Genomic DNA, 23,548 nt, shown 5'->3' with positions numbered 1-23,548 from the left:
CCTAAGAGCTGGAAATCAGATCACCCCATAAGTTAGAACTGTCTCTAAAATGGGAGTGCTGAGGTCTTGTGGGAAGACCCAAGCTTTCTGAGAACGGCCTTCATGACATCTGTGACTGGGATCCTTAGTTTTGGGCCTGTTTTCTGTTCTCATCTGTGATTCGATAGTTCAGATGGCTAGATAAGTGACTTCTCAATGCGCGAGGTGTCACAAAATATAAATTCAAGGCCTTTCTATTCTTCCACCTGCTCAAAAAGTGTTTTAGTCATTCTCATGGTTAGAAGAACGGCCTAGTTCCTCAAGCTTCTGGGTAGCCATCTGATGCTTAGAAGTAGAGAGACGTGGCTACAACTTGTGTAAAAATAGCCCTTCCAGATGGCTGAGGGGCAAAGTTATAACTCAGCAGCTTGATATAGCTGAGCACTCAAATTTTGGAGTAGGAGGAGAGCTATGCAAGAAGTGGCCAAAGAGACTGGGCTCGAGTCCAATCCTAAGTAGAACAGTACACGCCAGGAGAGATCACTTAACGTGGCAGATTAGCTGTTAAGATTTCCTGTTTACTTCATCTTCATCTCCTCCCATCTCCCTTGGTTCAAGCTTACCTCTTAGCCCCAAGGAAAACACACACACATATACTTTTTTTAAAAAAAAGAGTATAAAGTAGAGGTACCAACCATAAATCTTAAGGGGCTTTAGAATTCTACCAGCCTAACTCCTTGTTTCAGACACCAGGAAACTGAGCCCTAGAAAGGCAGTGACCTCTTAGGCTCAACCAGCATGTCTGTGGGACTCAGATGCTCCAGCTTCTGATCTGGAGCTCATCTTCCCGCTCTTCTGTGGGAAGGTGTGTGCAGGCACACTAGGCCACATTTCCCCCAGCCCTGCCTTGAGTCATTCCAAACTCCAAAAAAAAAAAAAACTAAAAAGGAAAATTACAAAAGTCGGGAAATTGTTTCCACCCCCCAAAACAAATCCTAAAGCTCTGAGAGATGAGTCACTAGCTTGAAACCTCCTTTTTCAAAATTGAAAATATTTACTCATCAAATGTTTCAATAGATTAAAATACGTAGTTTTCACATTTCTCCCACCTACTAATCCCTCTGCCTTTCTATCAGATACTCTGGAAGAAAACTTCAGCTTCTGTCTGCAGTGAGTCCATTGGTTTAAATATCCCAATGTCTGTTTAAATAATTGAGTGCCAGTTTTAAAAAACACAGTAATTAGGAATGAGTTAATGCTTATATTTAACCGCAGTTGTCATAGACCTTATTAGCTCGGAAAAACAAGCAAACTGAGACATACCGCTCTCTTTTGACGCCACTCCTGATTAGGCTAAATGCAAGGCATTGCTGTGCTCTGCTGGCAGTGCAGCCTCATTGCAGGTAAGCGACTCAGAGGGGCAAAGATTTTGGTGCCAGCCTTCCAAATTCAGTTCTACAATAAATGGCTTCTTTACAACCCTCCCATCAACCTTGCATGTTCTTACCTGAAAAGTTTACAGGATTTAAAGATCCTCAACTCATTTTTTCCAACTTGTGCTTCCCAAGTGAACATTACAATATTGTTGCAAAGCAGTATGTTACTTTTCAAGAGGAAGTTTCTTTCCTTCTTGGGGAGTTCATCCTCAAACTGCATGGTGTACAGGCTTTGTGCCAGGTGCCTTGCCATACCCTGGGAGCAGGCAAGGAGGTCTCCACTCAGGTGTAGACGCACTTACAGCACCACGTCCTCAAGCTACTCAGCCACATAGCTGGTGGACAGGGGAGTGGTCACTACAGAAGGAAGAATGGAGAGAGGACAGGAACAAGCATTTTTTAATTGTCCGCTAAGTACCTGTTAGAGCTGGCTGGAGCACTCCCGTTAAACTGCCAGAGTTGATCTATGAGTAAGTGTGCTAACTCACTCCACATATGTCTCCCTCACCCTGCAACGTAGATGGAGATCTGAGTGAAGCTGGCTTGGAGCAGAGGTCCATCGGCTGGATAGCTCAAATTAAGAAGGCAATTCAGGGTATGATTTTCAAGACCTTTATTAAGAAATATCAAAAGTTGATTACTGTTCCATACACAGTTTTACAAAGTTCAAGTGAAGGGGAATGCAGGAATGCCATCAATATGCACGTTTGAACGTGAGGGTAGCTTGCAAAGAGGTTACCCTCTAACTCCTGTCACCTTGTTTAACAGTGGGCCACAAAAATGCTTTTTCCCATTTCCGCTAGGCCACACCACAATACCTTAAGTTGCTTGAAAGAGTTTTAATACATTATAAATACTTCCTAAATATTTGTCCTTTTAGTTTGTTCTTATCCTTCCTTGAAGAAGTTCATTATGGGGGCACAACATTTGAGTCCCCTTTTACTGCTGTTTGTATTACATTTTCACAAAGCCTGCTTTGGGAGCTGGAAAACATTGCAAGTTACGTGTTACCATATTACACTTAGGAAAGAACCTACACACATTGTTATTTTTTATTTAACAATTTACCAAAAAGGAGGAATCACTTAACTTGGAAACAAAACACCACAGTCATTCTCTGGAACCAGTAAGTATGGGACATGCCTGCCAATTCCACTGAGCTCCACTCACAAGCAGTCAATAGCATGACTGAGAACACCTGGATGCAGGAACACGGACACAGAGTACAGAAAGGGGTCTTTCGGGGGTGGTACATCACGATCTTTTATGTCAGGGATATTGCATCAGAGGAGAATTACACTTTCCAAATAATCAGGGCTAGCAGGTCATTGGCACCCAATGGGAAACAGCAACGGTGTGGTGTGCCTTGGGGAAGGCTTGTGCTGGGTTATCTAAGAGTAGATTTCTGAAGAGATTGTCCAGCAACATCAGAAAGAGCCATTTCAGAGGAAGGACTCCTTGTTCACCCACATGAGACTGCGCGTCTCGTTGGGCTTGCACTCGTACTCAATGACGGAGAAGGGGCTTCCCCACTGGCAGTGGTCTCGCTTGTGGTAATTGTAGAACTTGACTTGCCACACCGTCTCGAAGGTCCCAATGTCAGTGAACTGAGGGAAGAGAAACACGCCCCATGAAAACCTCATTCTGCCATGAGTAATAGACGAGAGGTACCATTGGTGAAGGAGGTCTTACATAATCCAGAGCAATCAGTCTCTTTGGGTCTGCAAAGCCTAGGCCTTTACCTTAATGAATCATCTTCCTTTATTACGAGAGATACTGTCTTGAAGAGCTGTCTGTAAACCACTTTTCTTCTATAAAATGTTATTCCCATTGTATTAGTTGCCTTTGCTATCATAGCCTTTAATAAAAATAGGTCCTCCAATTTAACTGTTTTCTAAATTTAATTTCTGGAAAACACTCTTAGAATCTCAGAATTTCAGACCATGCCACAGAAGGAGGAATGGGAAGAGAGGAGAGGAAATGGTGTTTAATGATTGTCTTTTGGCTTCTATTTCAAAAGACAGCTGTACAAAACAACATATGTACAACATAACTAAACATAAGATACAGTTGCCCTTCCTTTAGTATTTTGAATTCCGGGGAAAAATATTTTATCAGAAGCATCTGATTGTTAAAGACCTTACTTTAACTTTCAAACACTATTGAGTGTTTCTAAGTCAGAAATCCATACTAGCATCTCAGGCTTCGATTATACATCATCCAAAACCCTATTGGAGTATCTACTATGCTCCTCGCACATTTAAAAGTTTGTCTAAGGCATGATTCTTGCTCTCAAGAAGTTTGCATTCTACTCCCAGAAGGTAGGCCCTCAAAATCACTGCACAGAATTCTCCTGAGCTGTAAGCATGAAATTCTCATGCAGCTGAGAAGAGGGCACAGAATACCCTAGAGGCCACTGGGCAGGGGCTCAAGTGGCCTGTGAGGTAGCCTGACCCTGTTACTGCCTCCTGGAGCTATTTAGGGGATCTGGCATTAAACAGTATGATGCCTGTCGTTATTTTCTCCTCTGACCCTCCCCTGTCATGGGAGGGGACAGGGACTGACTTGGCAGAGTTCTTAGACTTGTCAGGAGCCAGAAGACTTGTGGGGGGAGGGCAGTGAGCAATAGGAGCCTTATGCTTGTGGCTGCTACAGGAGGAGGGCGATCAGGTGCTTCCCAGATAGCGTTCCAAGATGCTCTCAAAATTATATCCTGCACCATTGCCTCACCCTGCTAATTTGATCCCAAAACAAAGTTTGACTTTCCTTTGGGAAATCTGCTTGACTTGAAACAGTGGGTGATATACCTAGAGTCCACTAATTTCCCATCAGAAAATGAAGTATCTCTTTTTTAGAGAGTCATGGCTTAAAGATCTGGACAAGTACACGGCAGCTGTACTCACAATAGCCCCAGACTGCAATCAACCCAAATGTTTCATCATTCACCTGGTGATAGACAAGTCTTGGCATATCTATAAAATGGCATTTTACTCAACAGTAAAAAGGAACATGATTCAGGCAGCAACAAGGATAGATCTCAAAGGAGTGCTGAGCAAAAGAATGCAGACCCCAAAAATACATACACTGTGTGAGTCCATTTATATAAAACTCACATGTATATAAAATCTATAGTGATAGAATATAGTCTGTGCCGACAGGAAGCATCTGTGGTTCCCTAGCGCCTAGGGTGGGAGGAAGGGATTGATGACTGAATAACATGTGCAAGAGGGAACTTTTTGGGGTGATGGAAACCTTTTACATCTTGATTGCGGTGATGGTTACATGAGTACATGTATATGTCAAAACTTATTGATCAGTATGCTTAAAATGGGTACATTCAGTATGTGTAAACTATAACCCAAAGTTGATTAAAAAATAGAAATACTGATTTTTAGTGAGATACAAGGAAGCAGGTGTTCTAAACCGTGTCAATGGCAACTAAATGATACAGCCTTTTAGAAGGGTAATTTGCATCAAACTAAAAGTGAGAAAATATGTAGGTCCAGCAATTCCATCTATAATTTTAAAACATCACAGTGTTTAGAGTAGTGAAAAGCTGAACACTTAATGTCCTTAAGACATTAATTAATTATGGCATATCTATATAATGGACTACTATAGAGCAATTCTAAATGTAAATATTTAATAAATTTTTTCTGTTATTCTGTATTGTTACATGAACTGAGCAGAGTACCAACAAGACTGTCTAGTACTAATTCAATTAAAATTATCATGTTAATGCTGGAAATGCTGATGGAATAAGTTTTGTCTTCCATGTACTTATTTCTATTTTCAAAATTTAAGGACTGAATTTTACTTTTATAATCAGAAAAAAATGTTAAGCCAAACTGTATTTACAAGTATTATCAAATAGTTAAAAGCCTTAATATAAAAGATTATATGAATTATTTAGTAAGAACTACTAAAAACATTTGGATAAAACTGGGACACAGTTAATTAAAAAGAAAAAATGGTTAACATCTGAAAAATATTCAAATGTAATATTATTAATAATTAAAGAAATACGAACTTTTACAGAGACATTATTCTTAGATACCTATTAACTTAGCAAAAATTTCCAACTACCAGAACCAATCAAAGCATCCAATTTCAGGAAAATATGAAAATAGTAGCAATGTGTATGATGGATTTATATAACCATCAAATAGGAATTTAGGGTTTTTAATGTTGACAGAAAATGATTAGAACAATGTCAACAGGAAAAAGATGGATTAAAATAGTTAATGTATAGTATGAGCTCAAATATGTAAAATGATGTATAGAAAAAAGACAATGAAAAAATATTAACAATGGAGCTTCCAAGTAAACAAGGAGTGTTTTTCAATCTTTTCTACTAAGATTTTATGCAGTCTTAGTAGATTTTATGTAAACTATAACTCAAAGTTGATTAAAAAATAGAAATACTGATTTTTAGTGAGTTACAAGGAAACAGGTGTTCTAAACAGTGCCAGTGGGAGCTGAATTAGACAGCCTTTTGGAATCAAGTTAAAAGTGAGAATATACATAGGTCCAGAAATTCTACTGATAATTTATCTTAAGAACATCACAGTGTTCTAACAATCTGCTTAGATTTTCTGAAAATGTTACTTTTATAATCAGAAAGTATACTTTAAATGGTGAAATGGATTTATCACCCCTCAAAAATTAAGATCTATATCCCTCAAACTCTAGCAATTTTATAAATTCTATTAAGGATACATATATGCTAATGAAAATATTATAAATTTCTTTACAATAAGGTAGTGATGGTAAGAAAAAATTGAAACCTCATCTTATAAATCACCAAGACTTTTAAAGGGTGTTTAGTATTACTTACTTTTATTTTTGACCAGCACAGGGCACTGCACATTTTAAGTGAAATTGAATTAAACTAAGTTATAAAAATATTTTACAAACACCAGCTAATCTTTCGAGGGAAGTAGCATGAAAACATGGTAGGTAAGTAGTAGAAACAATTCCAAGACATTTTTTGAAATAGATATAAATAAAAGTTGGTTGTTAAAAAAAACACAACTAAGATGACTATGACGACAGACAGGAAAAAACTTAAGGCACTAACACACTCGTGTCTGAATAACCTTAAAACTAAGAAAGTCTCAATCTAAGAGTTCGCAGTAACACAGGAGACCAAAATAGAAATCTGCTGACAGCAACAGTCATAGCTAAAGGCAGGGGATATTTAGGTGCTCCTATTTCTGTTTTGTTTCTCTTTTATCAATGTTGGACCCAAGGTCACGCTGTAGTCAACTTTACTGCTGCTAACTATGCATATATTTTCCCTCTCCCATGCCTTAGTTGTTCTAACTTCTCATCGGCCTTCCTATTCTTTCTTTTGGAGTTCTATTTCCTGGGCATCTCACCACCTAGCTTAGAATTTCTTCTCTGGCTAAGAACAGATGGGGTCTCAAAAGCTGACGCTCTTTTTGAAGAACAGAAGCAACTACAGAGGCTCTCCACTCCCTCCCAGCCCCATCTGTGCCTTCCAAGGAAAATCTACCCAGGCAGGCTCCCTGGGTGATGCAGTTCATACACAGGTATAATTCTGTGCATTTGTATAGCACTCTTTATTCTACACAATACTTTGACATATGTCATTCCACATTGATCTTGTGACTGGGTTTAACATCTTCATTTTACAGATGAAACAACTAAGATTCAGAGAGGTAAGTGACTTGGCCCTAGGCCAGCCGATGACAGGAGCAGGTCTTGAGCCCGGGTGTCCTAATTCCTCTCTGGGACCTATTATCACGGTACCAAACTGTTTATATAAGCCAATGAGCTAAGAGTTAATGAACAGTTTTTCTTTTTTCTCCCTGAGTGAGAACATTTATGGATTGTCACGTGTAGAATGCTTTAGGACACTGCTACGGACTGAATGTTTGTATGCCCCCAAAATCCAGATGTTGAAGCCTAAATCCTCAATGTGATGGTATTTGGAGGTGGGGCCGTTCAGAAGTCATTAGGTTGGGACGATGGAGTCCTCATGAAGGGGATTAGTGCCCTTACTAAAACAGACATGAGAGGGATGCCCTCTCTCTGCTCTCCTTCATGGGAGGACACAGCAAGGAAGCAGCTGTCTGTGACCTGGGAAGAGTGCTCTCACCAGATACCAGACCTGCGGGTGCCTTGACCTTGGACTTCCAGCCTCCAGAACGGTGAGAAATAAATGTTTGCCATTTAGGCCACCCAGGCTGGTGTATTCTGAAACTGACGCTCGACTATATACCTGGACATTTTATTTGCCATAGTGTCCTTACAAGCTGCAAGCTTTGGTACATTTTCATTTCACAACAAATGTGGAAGAGAATCCATCAGATTCCAAGGAGAGAAGACTCATTTGTTGTCCTCAGTAACAAATAAGGAATCCGAAGAGGTTGTTTCAAGCAAGTTCTGTGGTCTTAAACCAGTTGGCCTATAAGCCCTACTGCTTCTCTCCCTTCACCGTGCCGCCCTCCTCCACTGGAGACATGTGAGACTCACCAGGAATATGGTCACTCAGAAATTCACTGACTTGGGAGCACAGACCAAGCGCATTATGTTAATAGAAACATGATGTTACTCCATTAGTAAACAAATGTAGTATAAATAAGCATGTGTGACTTTTAGTGTAAGGTCATCTATCAACTCCTACTGGATTCCAAGCCTTTCTATTCCTGTGCCGCTTGAAGTTTTATTAGTAAATGCATGTTTTCCATTTCTCTTAGTTGAATAGATAGGACTGAAAGTTCTGGGTGTTATAAAGTATGTTTACCTTTTTAATTACATGAAATTGTCAAACTTTTCCTAAGTGATCGTGCCCTTTGACATCCCTACCAGCAATATTGAGAGTTTCAGCTGCTCTATATCCTCTGCAACAGCTGGCATTGCCAGTCCTTTTAATTTTGGCCAGTCTAGTGGTAAGAAGGGGAAAGGCAATAAAGAGCGGAAATCAATGAAATAGAAAAGGAAAAACTGCAAAGAAAAATTGAGGAAGCAAAAATCTGGTTTTTTGAAAATGTCTTTAAAATTGATAACCCTCAGCAAAACTGAGCAAGAAAAAGAAAACAAATTACCAATATCAGGAATGAAAGAGATGCTATCACTATAGATTCTATATACCTTAAATTAGGAACAACCTCATTCCAACACATTTAATGAAATGGACAAATTTCTTGAAAAATACAAACTATCAGTAGACCTCTATCTACGAAAAAAAATTGAATTTGTAGTTAGAAATCTTCCTAGAAAGAAAATTTCAAGCCCAAGGAGCTTCACTGATAAATTCAGTCGTTTAAGGGAAAGATACAGATTCTACATAAATTCTTTCAGACAACAGAGGAAGCAATGCTTCTCAATTCATATTATGAAGCCAACATTACCTTAATACAAAAACTTGACAAATATACTACAAGTAAAGGAAAATTACAGACAAAAATTCCTCATGGACTTATGCATAAAATTTGCTTATAAGTTTTATTTGCTTGAAATATTAATAAATCAAATCCAGCAATAAATAAGAAGAATATTACATTAGGGCAAAGAGAGGTTTATTCTTGGAACTCAAGGATGGGTCGATATTTGAAAATCCATGTAATTTGCCATATTAACAAAATAAAGAAGAAAAATCATATCAATAGATGCAGAAAAAGCATTTGGCAATTCAACACCCATTCATGATAAAAATTCTCAGCAAACTAGGAATAGAAGGAAAGTTCTTCAATCTGATTAAGGGCCATGGATAAAAAACCTATAGTTAACATCATCCTTCATGGTAAGAGACTGAATCCATTCTCTATAAGGTCAGAAATAAGGTCAGGATATTAGCGCTTACTATTCCTATTCAGCATTGTGTTGGAGATCCTAGTGAGTACCTTAAGGCAAGAGAAAAAAAAAAAGGGAAACTGGGGCTGGCCCCGTGGTGTAGTGGTTAAGTTCAGTGTGCTGTGCTTTGATAGCCTGGGGTTCACAGGTTTGGAATCCCAGGCACGGACTTACGCACCGCTCATCAAGCCATGCTGTGGTAGCATCCCACATACAAAAAATAGAGGAAGATTGGCACAGATGTTAGCTCATGGACAATCTTCCTCAGGCAAAAAGAGGAAGATTGGCAACAGATGTTAGCTCAGGGCCAATCTTCCTCACCAAAAAACAAAAAGAAAAGAAAGAAAGAAAAAGAAGAAAGAGAAAATTTTCTGTTCACAGATGAACAACTGTGTTTGCAGAAAATACTAAGCAATCTAATAAAAAGCTGCTAGAATTAATAAGTGAATTGAGCAAGCTTGCAGGATACAGTATCAATTTATAAAAATCACCATATTTCATAAAGAAATATACTAGCACTGAATAGTTGGTATTATTTTTTAATATTTTACCAGTTTTGTAGGTGAAAATTAGCATTGCATTATTTGTGTTTTTTACCAATAGTGAAATTAAGCCACTTTTAAAATATATTAGTCATTTGTATTTCTTCTTTTGTGAATTGCCTATTTATGTTTTTTGTTTAGTTTTCCATTTTCCTTGCCCTCTGGTTATCTTTTTCTTACTGGTTTCTACAAATTCTTTATATATTAAGCTGCAGATCTTGCCAAATGTCTAGACAGAGCTGACCTGAGGAACAACTTTTATACCTGGGAGTGCTTGCATAAGGCTACTGCCCTCCACACATGCAGCCTTGTAAGAAGCTCATCTACCTCCCTGTCATATGCCTCCAAACTCCCAGCAGTCTGCCACTGTAGAGCGCCAACAAAAGGGGAATGTTCTGATGAACTGCGCAGACAGACTCTCCACCTGGACTCTCTCCTTTGAGAAACTGAGTTAGTCACATTAAAATACAAGTCAACATTGCTCTTTTAAGTGGGGGTTGAGAGCTTTTAGATCTGAGTATCACTTTATTTACTCCCAGGTACCGGAGCCTCTGGAATTATTTGAATAAAGAGATCCCTGCTATTAATCGAAGGCATATGGCATTTGACTAAGTCCTGCCTTCAATTTCAGTGAGCAGTACAGGGCTGCGGAAAGTTATTAAAGGCAGCAGTAACGTCTGCACGGGCAGTGGCAAATCAAGGCCACACAGCTTAGAAGGCCATCCGTGTTACAAACGATTTTTTCATCAATTGCCATTTGCCTTTTAATTTAAATTGCCTTTTAATAAACATTTAAGTTAACTTTGTTTATGATGTTTGACAGAAATTTTACATTGTATGTAATCAAAGTTTTCAATTTTCACCTTTGGATTTCTTCCATTTCTTTTAGGTTTAGATTAATGGTTCTCATTTTGAATTTTTAAAAAGTTGACTTTTACAGACAACCCCTTGATCCATCTGAAATATTTTTTGGTGTATGGTATCGGGAAAGAACAACAGCGATGTTCCCCCCAAATAGCCAATTATCCTGGCATCATTTATCCAATGACAAAAAAATCCAAAAAACGACTTTGAAGTAACTTTAGACTCATCACAAGTTGCTCTGGTACCCCCTTCATTCAGCCTCCCTTGCTGGGTTCACCTACTTGATTAACTGGATTTATTGGGATGCCTCATGGCTTCCTTGTTATCTGTGAATGTGGTTGTGTCTCTAATTTACAAGACTTAAGCTTCAACCTTGGTGACGAAAGTCATAAAATAGTGTTACAGGCTAGATAGGGCTTTCATTATTAGAATGAAATGTGATCTTAACATCAGAGCTGCGGACTTGATCAGGGAAACTTCCCTAATTTCAATTGTTTTCCTTAGAATCAGCCTAGTGCAGATAAGAAACAAATGCATGGCCAATGCTCAACCCCAAAGCTGTGAGATCATTGTTGGAACAGCCAACCATCAACCTCCTGCTTCTTCTAGACATGGAAATTATATGTGACAATCTAGGCTTTACCACCGGGGCTCATAAAATGCTAAACACCATCTTAAATTCTTTGTAAAATGATGTACAGTAGAAACATATAAATCAAGTTTGAATGAGGGGAAAATTAAGTAATATAAAATCTAAAATTATGGAAAAATCTAAATAGACTGTCAACTCAATGGAAAAATAACATTCTCAATTTTAAATGGAAGGACATAATGGAAAATGAGAAATTTAGATGTAATTATGTTTTTCACAATTGAAAATGAAAATAAAGCAATAGAGGCCAGCCTGATGGCTCAGCGGTTAAATGCACATGTTCTGCTTTGGCGACCCGGGGTTCGCCGGTTCGGATCCCGGGTGCACACATGGCACCGCTTGGCATGCCATGCTGTGGTAGGCGTCCCACATATAAAGTAGAGGAGGATGGGCACAGATGTTAGCTCAAGGCCAGTCTTCCTCAGCAAAAAGAGGAGGATTGGCAGCAGATGTTAGCTCAAGGCTAATCTTCCTCAAAAAAACAACAAAAAAAAAGAAAAGAAAGCAATAGTGAGAGAAATATGACAGATTTTTTAATCTTTATTCGGAGCCTGTGATTTTTTTTTTTAAATGACAATCTTCAATAGAAATATTGACGAAACATGTAAGAATAATTTACACAGGAAGAAATAAAATTAACTTGTGGAAATGTTCATTCTTGTAAGTGATAGTAAAAAGTAAGACAGAAAATTTATTATTTTTTCAAGAAATTCCCAATGATGTCATAATTATAACAAAGCCAGCAGACTTTTTTATTGCTAGTAACACCGTAACATTTTATGTACAACACTTTAAAAAACCCAAAATGGTTATACGTAAGAACAGCCATAATGATTCATTTCTTTTGATCAAATAATTTTGCTCCAATTGAGGTAGACATATGCACAACATTATTCATTATAGCACTTTTCATGATGGTGACAATTGACATATCTAATATCTGGGGAGTAGTCCAATCACTATGATATATCTTGATAGAGTCTTATGTTGCCATTAAAATTCTAACAATGAACATGTAGAAAGTTGGACAATTATATATTGAAAATAATTGCCACTCTAAAATGTAAATATGTGGAAGGTAATCTGAAAACGATCTGAGTCAAAACGTAGGGATTATTGCTGCTTTAAAAATTTGCTCTGATTTCTGAACCTTGTTATGTTATTTCACCTTTTTTTTTAATCGCACAAATCCTTTGAGATGCTAGGATCCATTCCCAGTCCTCCTCTCTGTGTCTGTGCCCAACCAGAAAGGAATTCTACAGGGACTTGTTGGCCTTCAGTACTATTTGGTGTGATGGTAAATGACAGTATTTGAGAATCTGACTTTCTTCAGCAAGTACCAGTATCACATCTGTAAGGGTAAATTTGTAATCTTCACACCATGTTATAGCTGAGAGTGGCCACGGAGATCAGATAGTGGAACCCATCTATTCTGCATTGAAAAACACTGGCCCACTGAATTAGGGCTTGTCTGGGATCACAGTTAATTACAGAAGTTGACAGCACTCTGATACTTTCCTAACTTCCAGTTCTAATTATGACGTTCCTGACTTTTCCTCAGGCACCTACACCACTGACATTTACCCTGATGAGTATATAAATTTAATAATCCAAGAACTTGCTACTTAATTGATTTTATTTACCTGGATATGTCAAGGTTTCAGTGATATCTGTGAGAGTGTGGTTTTTCTATAATTTTTAATACTTAAGTTTGAAATATTGATGACTCTAAAATGTCACAGAAGGGTCACAAAGGCTACCTGAAGTCTTCACCACTAGAATGAACATTTAAACTGAGAGCTGCTGACTTGATCAGGAAACATTCTCTAATTTCAATTGTTGTCCTTAGAATCAGCCTAATACAGATAAGAAACAAATGCATGGCCAATGCTCAACCCAACAGCTGTGAGACCATTGTTGGGACAACCGACTATCAACCTCCTGCTTCTGCTAAACGTGGAAATTATATGAGAGAATCTGGGCTTTATTACTGGGACCCAGGATTCATGAGTTCCAGAGTAGAGACTGCAGATCTTTCTCCCTGTGGCATACCCCTAAAGCATGAAGTAACTTAAAGACTTTGAAAACTTTTAGCAGATGCCTGGACAGCAATCCAGGCTTGTGGCAAGTAATAAAATCTTTCTTTTCATGACTAAATCAGAATCAGTCTCACATTAAGAAAAAAAAATCTGTACTTCAGCCATCCAAAATAACATAGAAATTCTCTCTTTATGGATCCAATTAAGAAGTTTTTAATCAAGTCCTTTCTAAAGGGTTTCAGCTTATCTTCCTCTCTAGTGTTCTGTTTATACCTATAGCAAAAGAAGTACAAATCCATCCTTCTAAGACCAGAGACCCAGGAGGGAGCAGCCTCAGGAAGGAGACAGAGGAAGAGACATTTCTGGTGCCCCCAGCCCATACCGGCTCCAGAGAGAAGGTGGGGAGGTCTCCTCTCCTGCTCTGTGAGCACTTGGAAGAGAGGGCACAGTCTTATTTATGGTGGCCTCCTCTGCACTTGACCCAGTGCTCAGTACAAGTTCAGTGAAAGAATGAAAAACTTAAAGTGAGCTCACTGACCTTCTGGGCTCTCATTAAAATTCTGGTAACTTCAGTATCTGCAGTTCTCCTTCAAGTTAATATTTCCCTTCACCTCTAATTACATATGCAATTCTTGATACACTAGAGTAAGAGGATACTTCTTTGATATGATAAAAGAGATTTATTATGATCTGAGAGCCCTTTATTGGATATGTGGTTTGCAAATATTTTCTTAGAAATATAAAAATACATTTTTTTTTTGAGGAAGATTAGCCCTGAACCACCATCTGCCATCAACCCTCCTCTTTTTGCTGAGGAAGATTGGCACTGAGCTAACATCCGTGCCCATCTTCCTCTATTTTATATGTGGGGTGCCTGCCACAGCATGGCTTGATAAGTAACACATAGGTCTGCACCCAGGATCCGAACCAGCGAACCCCGGGCCACCAAAGCAAAGCGTGTGAACTTAACTGCTATACCACCAGGCCAGCCCCTAAAAATACATTTTATAATGTACTTCTGTAGAAACAGATGGTTTCCTCAGAAAAACAACACAAATGGATCAATAAAACCCTTAAAGCTCCCAAAAGGCAAAAGTTATGGATTAAATTGAAAGTTAAAGATATTCCCTCCAAATATCCCCATTTTGGATCCTAACTTTTATGGGGAAATTCTGTCAGACTTTCAAGTAACAGCTAAGTCCTATGCTATGTAAATTGTTTCAGTGCACAAACTATAAAAATGTTCCCAATTCATTTTATAAAGCTATTAACCCTGACACCAAAACTTAGACTGCAAAGGTCTCCTAACTGTTCTTCACCTTTCTCCCCTTCTAATCCACACATCGCTACTAGACTGATTTTAATGACATGCAAATCTTATCACATCACCAAGAACCAGAACTCCTCCAATGAAAGGTTTAGAAAAGGGAGTAATGGTGGAAAGGAGTTGTTGGGTGATCTTTACACAGATAATTATAAAATCTGACAAAATATAAACAAGAACTATTTGAAGGCTTTAAAAAGTGACTAAAAGCAAGACAGAAACCAGAGGAGAGTTACCATGGGAAGATCTCAACTCTAACAGCTGAGAATTGTCTTGGTGGCTGTTCTGCCTGAGGGTATTCCCCAATGCCCTGAAGGTATGGCAGAAGAAAATGGCAGCTTTATTTGCTAGAAGTGGCAGAAGACAGTGTTCAGAGCTGGCAGAGCAGCTGGAAATTTAGGGAGAGAATTCTGGAAGCAAGAGAGCTACAGAAGAGGTGAGACCCAAAATCTGACTCTAACTCTCCCATTATTCCTGGCTAATTGCACATATGGGCTGGTAGGAGGGGGACATCCTGGGGGATCTATTGAAAAAGCAGACAAAACAGGAAGGAGTCAATCCTTGAAAGAGAAAATTATGCTGAATAAGATTTGTACATTCACTGTCTTTTTTTTTTTTTTTGATTGAGTGCATTCCCAAGCTTGAGAAATTGAAGCTTTACTGGTTTGAAGTGTCAAAGCAAAGGGCTCAGGACTGGCAGAGCAGCTGGAAATTTAGAGGAACCTCAAGGTGGATGGATCCCCAAATCTCAGTAGGAACTGTCCCATTCCTTGACTGCTAAACTCCACTGGCATAAGAGCACCAGGCTAGAAAAGCAGCAGCTAGAAGTTAAAAAAAAATTAAGCAGAGATATTAGCTGCTACACCCTGCTGGGAAGAGAGTTTGTAGTTTGAGTCTAGGAATGTTACTGCATGCTAGAATATAAAAAGATAATAATCCTCAGAAGAATAAAACAGAAACTAAAATCAATAATATATTATCTACAATCTTTAGTTTCTGATCCAATATTACCAAACATATATCAAAACAGGAAAGTATGACCCACATTCAGGAAAAAGTCACTCCATTGTAACTTACTCAAAATGGGCCCAGCTGTTGGATTTATCAGATAAATATTTCAAATTGGCAATTATAAATATGCTCAAAGAAGTAAAGGGAAACATGGTCTCAGTGAGCAAACAGACAGGGAATCTTGAGGGATGGGAACTATAAAAAATACAAATAAGAATTCTAGAACTGAAAAATACAATATAGAAAAAAATTCAGAAGATAAGCACAATAGCAGATGGCAAATGGCAGACTTTAATTTATAGATTAAAGAAGTTCAATGAGCCCCAAGCTGAAAAGATACAAAGAAAACCACACTTAGGTGCATATAGTCAAGCTATTAAAAACCAGAACTGTACAATATATAAAGAGATCATTTTACTGTGTGCATATACACTGTGTGTGTGTACTTAATACCTCAATTAAAATATCTTAATGCAACCCAAAGAAGGAAATAAAGATAGGAGCAATAATCAATGAAATAGAAAAATAGGACAGTGAAGCTTATGAAAACAGAGCTGGGTATTTGAAAAAGCTGATAAAAGTAATAAATCACTAGCTAGACTGGTCAGGAGAAAAAAAGGCAAATTACGAATATCAAGAATGACAGAACAGACATCATCAAAGATCCTAACGCATTAAAGGATGGTGGAGGATTATTACCAACAACTTTGTGCCAATAATTTGACAATTTAATTGAAATAAATGAATGACATCAAGGACAAATTACAAAAATTAACTCAAGAAATAAAACCTGAATAGCCTAATATCAATTAAGAAAATTGAATTTGTAACTAAAAACCTTCAAACAAAGTAAAATGCATGCCTTTATTGGTGAATTCTGTCCAACATTAAAGAAGAATAATATGAATGCCATGCAAACCCTCCCGAAAACAGAAGAGTGAATACTTTCCAAATCATTTTATGCAGCAAGCCTTATTACTCTGATCCCAAAACTAGACAAAGACATTACAAGAAAAGAAAACCATAGACCAATATCCCTCAGGAACATAGATATAAAATCCTCCACAAAATATTAATCAATCCAATCCAGTATTATATATATATATACAGAGAATATATCATGAGAAAGTGGTATTTATCCCAGGAATTCAAAGTTGTTTTAACATTGAAAAAGCCATGTAATCTAACATAGAACAGAATAAAGAAGTCATCATACGATCATCTCAGAAAATAAAGAAAAAATATTTGAAAACATTTGACAACACATACATGACAAAAACTCTTAGTAAACTAGGGTTAGAAGGGAACTTCCTTAATTTAATAAAAAGCATTTACCCGTAAAACCTACAGCTAACATCATACTCAGTGTTGACAAACTGAATGCTTTCTCTCTAAAATCGGGGGACAAGATGTCCGCTCTCATCATTTCTATTTAGCATCAAATTGGAGGTCCTAACCATTGACATCAGGACAGGAAAAAAAGGAATATGGATTATAAAGGAAGAATAAAAGCTTCTTATTTGATCACAACATTATAGCATATTTGGGAAATCTTAGAGATTCTATAAAAAAAACTATTAGGACTAATAAGTGAGATTAGCAAGGCCTCAAGATTCAAGATGAATATAGAAAAGTCCATTTTATTTCTATTACTAGCAATAAAAACACCATTTATAGTAGCATTCAAAATGTGAAATAATTGATGATAAATTTAACAAAATATGTATAAAATCTGTCCAGGGAAGACCGTAATATATTACAGAGAGAAAGTAAAGAAGACCTAACTAGGGAGATATATTCATGTATTAGAAGGATCAATGTTAAAGTGTTAAATCTCTCTAACTTGACCTATAGATTGAATACAAACCCAATTACTATTCAAATGTCTAGAGAATTGACAAGCTTATTCTAAAATCTATATTAAAATGCAAAGGGTCGAGAATAGCCAAAATAACTTTGGATAAACAGAGCTGGAAGATTTATGTTACCTGACTTAAAGACTATTATATAGTTCATGAAACAAAATTGTTTTGGCTCTTCTAGTTCTTTTGCATTTCCAAGTGTAAAATACATTATTAAGTATGTAAAGCAATTAGAATTCTCATATATTGCTGGTAGAAATATGAATGGTACAACAGCCTGGATACTTCTCATATAGTTAAACATACACTTACCTTGTGGTTCGTAAAATCTCCTCTTAGGTGTTTACTCAAGAGAAATGAAAACAAGTTTGCACACTAGGATTCATAGTTAAATGTTCACAGCAGCTTTATTCATAATACCAAAAGCTGAAAACAATACAAATGTCCATTTATTGGTGAAGGGATAAATAAACTGTAGTATATCCATACGATGGAATACTACTCAGTGACCAAAGGGACCAACTGCTGATATGTGCAACGACATGGACGAATCCCAAGATCATTACGCTAAGTGAAAGAAGTCAGACACAACAGTATGACTCTATTTACATGAAATTCTAGAGAGCTAACACTAAATTATTGAGACAGAAAAGTCAGAGTGGGCTAGGACTGGGAGGGCTGAATACAAATGGGCAAGAGGGAATTTTTTTGGGTGGCAGAAATGTTCCATACCTTTTTTGGGGTGGTGATTATACAGTACTATCCATTTCCAAAACCTATGTAACTGTTTACTTTAAATTGGTGCATTTATGTATTTACATGCAATTGTATATAAATTGCATACCAAAGTTGATTTAAAAACCTTCAATGAATTCCTATAGGCATTAGGATAAATCCAATGAGGAAAGAAGTTCCTGTAATGTCTAACCTCTACTTATGTCTCCAGCTTGATCTTGAGCCAGTCTCTGCCTTACTCTCTGCTCCAGCCATGTTGGGCTTCTCTCGTTCAATGGAACACGTTATGCTCTCTCCCAGCTCTTTACCTTTGTAGCTCCTCTTCCTTAAGTGGTCCCTCTTCCGTCAACTCTTATTCATCCTTTAGTTCTTTCTCAAGAAAGCCATCCCCCAAATTTTGGACTAGGATAAGATCCTTGGGATATGCTCCAAGGGCACCTCTACTTTTTCACTACTCTTTGCATAATAATAATTCTTTACTTTATTATCAAATATCATGTATAGAGTATGTTTTCGTCCTCTACATTAGAAGCTCCATGAAACCAGGGATATCTATTTTGTGCACCACTCTTTCCCCAGTGCCTGATATAAAGGAAACCTTTATATATTTGCTAACAAATCAAGCAAATAAAAAGATGAGGGGCCAGCCTGGTGGCACAGCAGTTAAGTTCGCACGTTCTGCTTCGGCGGCCCAGGGTTTGTCGGTTCAGATCCCAGGTGCAGACATGGCACCGCTCGGCAAGCCATGCTGTGGTAGGCGTCCCACATAGAAAAAAAAAGTAGAGGAAGATGGGCACAGATGTTAGCTCAGGGCCAGTCTTCCTCAGTAAAAAGAGGAGGATTGGCGGCAGCAGTTAGCTCAGGGCTAATCTTCCTCAAAAAAAAAAAAAAATATATATATATATAATCTTGGGGCTGGCCCCATGGCCAAGTGGTTAAGCTTGCATGCTCCACTTTGGTGTCCCAGGGTTTCCCTGGTTTGAATCCTGGGCACGGACATGGCACCACTCATCAAGCCATGCTGGCAGCGTCCCACATGCCACAACTAGAAGGACCCACAACTAAAAATACACAACTATGTACCAGGAGGCTTTGGGGAGAAAAAGGAAAAATAAAATCTTTAAAAAAAAAAGATGAATAAATAAAAATCTAAAAACCCTAAGTAAAATATTAGCAAATTGAATTTAACAATATATTAAAAATAATACATGATGTTAAGTAGGGTTTATTTTAGGAAATAAAGGGAAGTTTAGTATTTGAAAGTGTATTATATAATTATTCCGTTAACATAACAAAGAAGATAAGTTGTCTTCATAGATAGGAAAAGGAATTAGATGAAATTCAACACATCTCCCAATTAAAAAAAGAATCTCTTAGTGAACTAGAAAAAGGTTGCTTTAACATGATGAATATTTGAAACTAACATTGTAGCTAACAGTGAAACCCTGGAGACAAGGGTACCCCTTGCCACCATTAGCAGGCAACATTATTCAAGAAACATTAGCCAATGTGATAAGGCCAGAAAAAGAAAATCAGAAATTGACACAGTTATATATGTAGATTATGTCTATCTGAAAAACCCAGGATCATTAAATGAAAAATTTTAGTAAGCAAGTTCTGTAAGATGGCCAGTTACAAAATACATGAACATATATTATAAAAGAAATCTATTTAAAACAACGCAGTACTGGCATGAGAATAGACAGATCAATGGAATATATTAGAAAGTGTACTGAGAGACATAAAACTTTCGCCATATAATAAATTACTATGAAACTGACCATTGGAGAAGCACGGATTATTTAATTACTTATATTGGGACATTATGGACAAATAGATTTCAATACGAAACCATGGATTGAAGTAATATTTCATAAGTTCATAGTATGTCATTTTATATATTTTCTTAATTGGAGATGTTGATTGTTTTCTTTTCCATTTGCCCTGGCACCACACCCCAACATTCCCAAACAAGCCTTACCGGCATGGTGATCTGAATGGGTTGCCGTTCTCCACTCTTGGTTGGGGCCACACCTTCTGTGTCATATGTGCCCGTATAAACAACTCTGTCCCCATCAGGCTCTTTAGACTTCAGCTCCAGTGGGACAACCACACCACCAATGGAAATGTTCCTGCAATGGACTTGAGTTGATTATATATGGTAGGAATTAGCTTAGGCACCCTGTCCTGGTCTGGACCACAACCCTAGGCAGGAACCCTATAGGGTGTCGCTAAAGGAGACACTGCAGTATGCTAGAAAGTTTGGAAACTCTGGGAGGCTTGAGTTCTCCAGCTAACCAGTAATGTGGACCCTAGACCGACTACATAATCTCTCTGAACTGACCTCAGTATTCCCATCCAGAATACTTGTACAAGACCAAGTCAGACTCTATGAGCAGTCCTCCTCTTTAGTTTCCATCTGTGGAGCTATCAAAAACCTACCTATACCCAGCCCCATCCTAAACCCCAGAGATTAGGACTCAGTTGGTCTGGAGTGTGGTTTGGGCACCGGTACATTTATTTTGAAGTTCCCTAGGTGATTCTAATGTGCAGGTAGGATTGAGAGCCACTGAACTAGTTCTCTAATGATTTTTTCTGTTCCAGCAATCAGGGGTCCCATGATATGGGATACTCTTCCTCAAGCCAGCCACACCATGAGAAATTCTCACTAGCATTATTCCCTTGTGTTAGGGTAATGATTCTCAAAGTGTAGTCCCTGGACAAGCAGCATCAGTTTCACCTGCCAACCTATTAGAAATTAAATACTTAAGTCCTACTCTAGTCCAGGTAAACTAGAAACTCTAGGGTAGGGCTCAGTCAACTGTGTTTTAATAAGCCCTCCAGGTGATTCTGATGTACACACAAATTTGAGAACCGTTGGGTTAGTGCACAGAAAAACACTTGAAAAAGTAAAGTGTAACTAGAAAAAAATAGTTTTACCTTTAACACAATTTGTTTTTAGATTAGCTTGAAAAATAGAGGAACTACCCTGAAGAAAATGGCATATAGAGTAGATAACTTGGGAAAAGAGGTTGCCAGGAAAGAAGGGAAAGGAAAAGTCTGGATCATATAGAGATGCACAGAACACTGGGAAATGTGAGGGTAATGGGGGCATGGAGCTGTGGGGGATGCTGACAAATAGATGGACTGGAAGCATCAGAAACAACCCAGGTTTGGTTCTAGGTCCTTGAATTCAGGCCTGCACCTAGAAAGCCCATACAGGTTTATTGAATGAACGACTACGGATGGACACTTGAGCTATAAAAGATGTCTGATGGATTCAAAGTCTGCCCCACCCCCACTCCCAGGCTCAGCATATGGTAGATACAATATATCCTGGTTTATTTTCTCTTTCCACACTAGACTTCACCCCATGCTTAGGCTGAAGCTGAGAGGTAAAGGACTCCACCCCTGGATCCTTCCCCATGGGCTAGTGCACCCTCCATACTGACTTTCCAGCCAGAGGTCTACTGGGTGCATCAGTCTGTGGAGCAGGGAAGAGATAATCCCTGGCACGAATAAATCAGAAAATATCCTTTTGTTGTAAGGATGCTGCTAATCCCAGGCACCATCACAGGCTGAATGGACAACTCAGGGAAAGAGAAAAATGCCAGGCAAAGAAACCGTGAAACTAGGCCTAGGCAGAGGCTGCCCTCTGACTTGTGGCTGCTCCTCCTGCCCCGGGGTCCCGGCCACGTAAGGGCAGATGGAGGAGTGCGGAGCATCCCTCAGGGAGCCCTAATAACGGCCCCCCCCCCCCCCCCCCCCCCCCCCCTACCCCTCGTTCCTCAGCCTTTTTCCCTCCTTCAGCCTTGCAGGCAGAACAGGGCTGGACGCCAGGACCCGGGAGAGCAGCACCGGGATTGCGGTAGGTGAACCCCGCGGCAAGCTTCTCCCTTCTGGCCCACCCCGGCTGCTTGGGGGTCCGCACTGATGGCTGGACAGAAGGGATGAGAAATTTATAAGAAAAGACACCCCACCCCCACCCCTGGCTTCCCGTCGCTGTTTTAAACATCCCTCACCGCAATGGGTGGAGGAAAGAGAGAACAGAGGAAAGATAAGTCTAAGGTAGAAGAGGGGACTAAGCGCAGCAGGGACCTGGCCTCTTCTCCCAACGCCCTGGGCCCGCTGGGCGCGGCGAGAGGCAAGAGGGGCCCGGGAGAGACTCAGGCTGTCCCGGGGTCCTCGGTCCTCCGCGCATACCCTAAGCGGGGCTGGTCAGCCGCGGCACGCGCCCACACTCACTCGACCTGCAGCGTGGGGGGCTTAATCTTCACCTCCACCTTGTAGGAGGAGCCGGTGAGCAGCTTGATGGTGCGGTTCTGGCCGAAGCGCTGCCCGTCCACCTTGAAGAAGACCGGGCCGTCATTGGGCTGGATGCGCAGCGCGATGGAGAGGCGCACGAGGCCCGGCAGGTCCCCCATGGCTGGGCGCGGGGCGGGCGCGGCGGCTTCGGGGGGCAGAGGACAGCGCTGGCTGCGGCCGAGCGGCTGGAGCGCGGTGGGCGGAGAGGAAGCGCCGGGAGGGAGAGGGAGGTGGCGGAGGGGAGGCTGCCTCTAGGAGCCCGCGCCGTCGCGGCCGTCCGCTCGGGCTTTTGAGGAGCAGCTCCAGAGGCTGTGGCCCCCCGCCCCACACAGCGAGCAAGCGCGCACCAGAGACAGCTCCGAGGCCCCCAGCTTCCCCATCCCCCGCTCTCCGTGCTGCGCCCACCGCGCACCCGTGGCCTCGCTCCGGCCCGCAGGCCGCTGGAAGATCAGCGCAGCTGGGGACGAGAGAGTTAATCCTGTTTACGCACCGCAATCCCCTTCAGTGGGGGGAAGGGGACATTTAGGCTCCTCCTTGTGCGGCTCGGGGCGGGCGGAGGAGAGGATTGGGAGGGAGGAGGTAGGCACTGGGGTTAAGCGACACTACACCAAGGAGCGAGACCTCGGAATCTGGATATCACCTTGGTCAACTAAGGGATGTGGATACCATTGCTCACGGATCTGGCCCCAGTCAAGCAGGAGGAGGCTGAGAAGCGAAAGGGAGACGGGAAGCGAGGGCAGGAAACCGTTAGCCAGTGACTTAAATTTCAGGAAATCAGTCTTTCCAAAGCTTAGAGGAAATGGCCGAGGGAAGGCGCAGTTCCATCTAATGTGGACAGCAAGCCACACTGGATTAGGAACGTGCGCAAAAAGTAAAAGAAAACCAATACATATGCGGAGAGCTACGCCTTCTCTTGGTGTGTATTTTCATTATGCATATCTTTGTCTCAAGAATGATTCGGTGTAATGAGTCACGTAC

At 39.9% G+C, this 23,548-nt stretch overlaps 1 protein-coding gene across 2 annotated transcripts; it reads right to left on the bottom strand.

The window, feature by feature from the left end:
* Positions 1–2,011: 2,011 nt before the first annotated feature.
* Positions 2,012–23,233, bottom strand: CNRIP1 (cannabinoid receptor interacting protein 1). Of its 2 annotated transcripts, none has more exons than XM_046663603.1 (3): positions 22,543–23,233; positions 20,247–20,397; positions 2,012–3,022 (listed from the first exon to the last, which is right to left on the bottom strand). In XM_046663603.1, the coding sequence occupies exons 1-3, from the start codon at positions 22,632–22,634 to the stop codon at positions 2,858–2,860; spliced, it is 408 nt and encodes a 135-aa protein (XP_046519559.1). In that variant the 5' UTR covers positions 22,635–23,233; the 3' UTR covers positions 2,012–2,857. The 2 variants fall into 2 exon arrangements, with proteins under 2 accessions (XP_046519559.1, XP_046519558.1); XM_046663602.1 differs by having other exon boundaries at positions 22,511–23,061.
* Between the last annotated feature and the right edge of the window lie 315 nt (positions 23,234–23,548).

This window comes from Equus quagga, chromosome 5, assembly GCF_021613505.1.
Source record: "Equus quagga isolate Etosha38 chromosome 5, UCLA_HA_Equagga_1.0, whole genome shotgun sequence".
Taxonomy (NCBI): Eukaryota; Metazoa; Chordata; class Mammalia; order Perissodactyla; family Equidae; genus Equus; species Equus quagga.
Note: the sequence above shows the minus strand (reverse complement) of the source record. Positions and strands in the feature narration are given on the sequence as shown.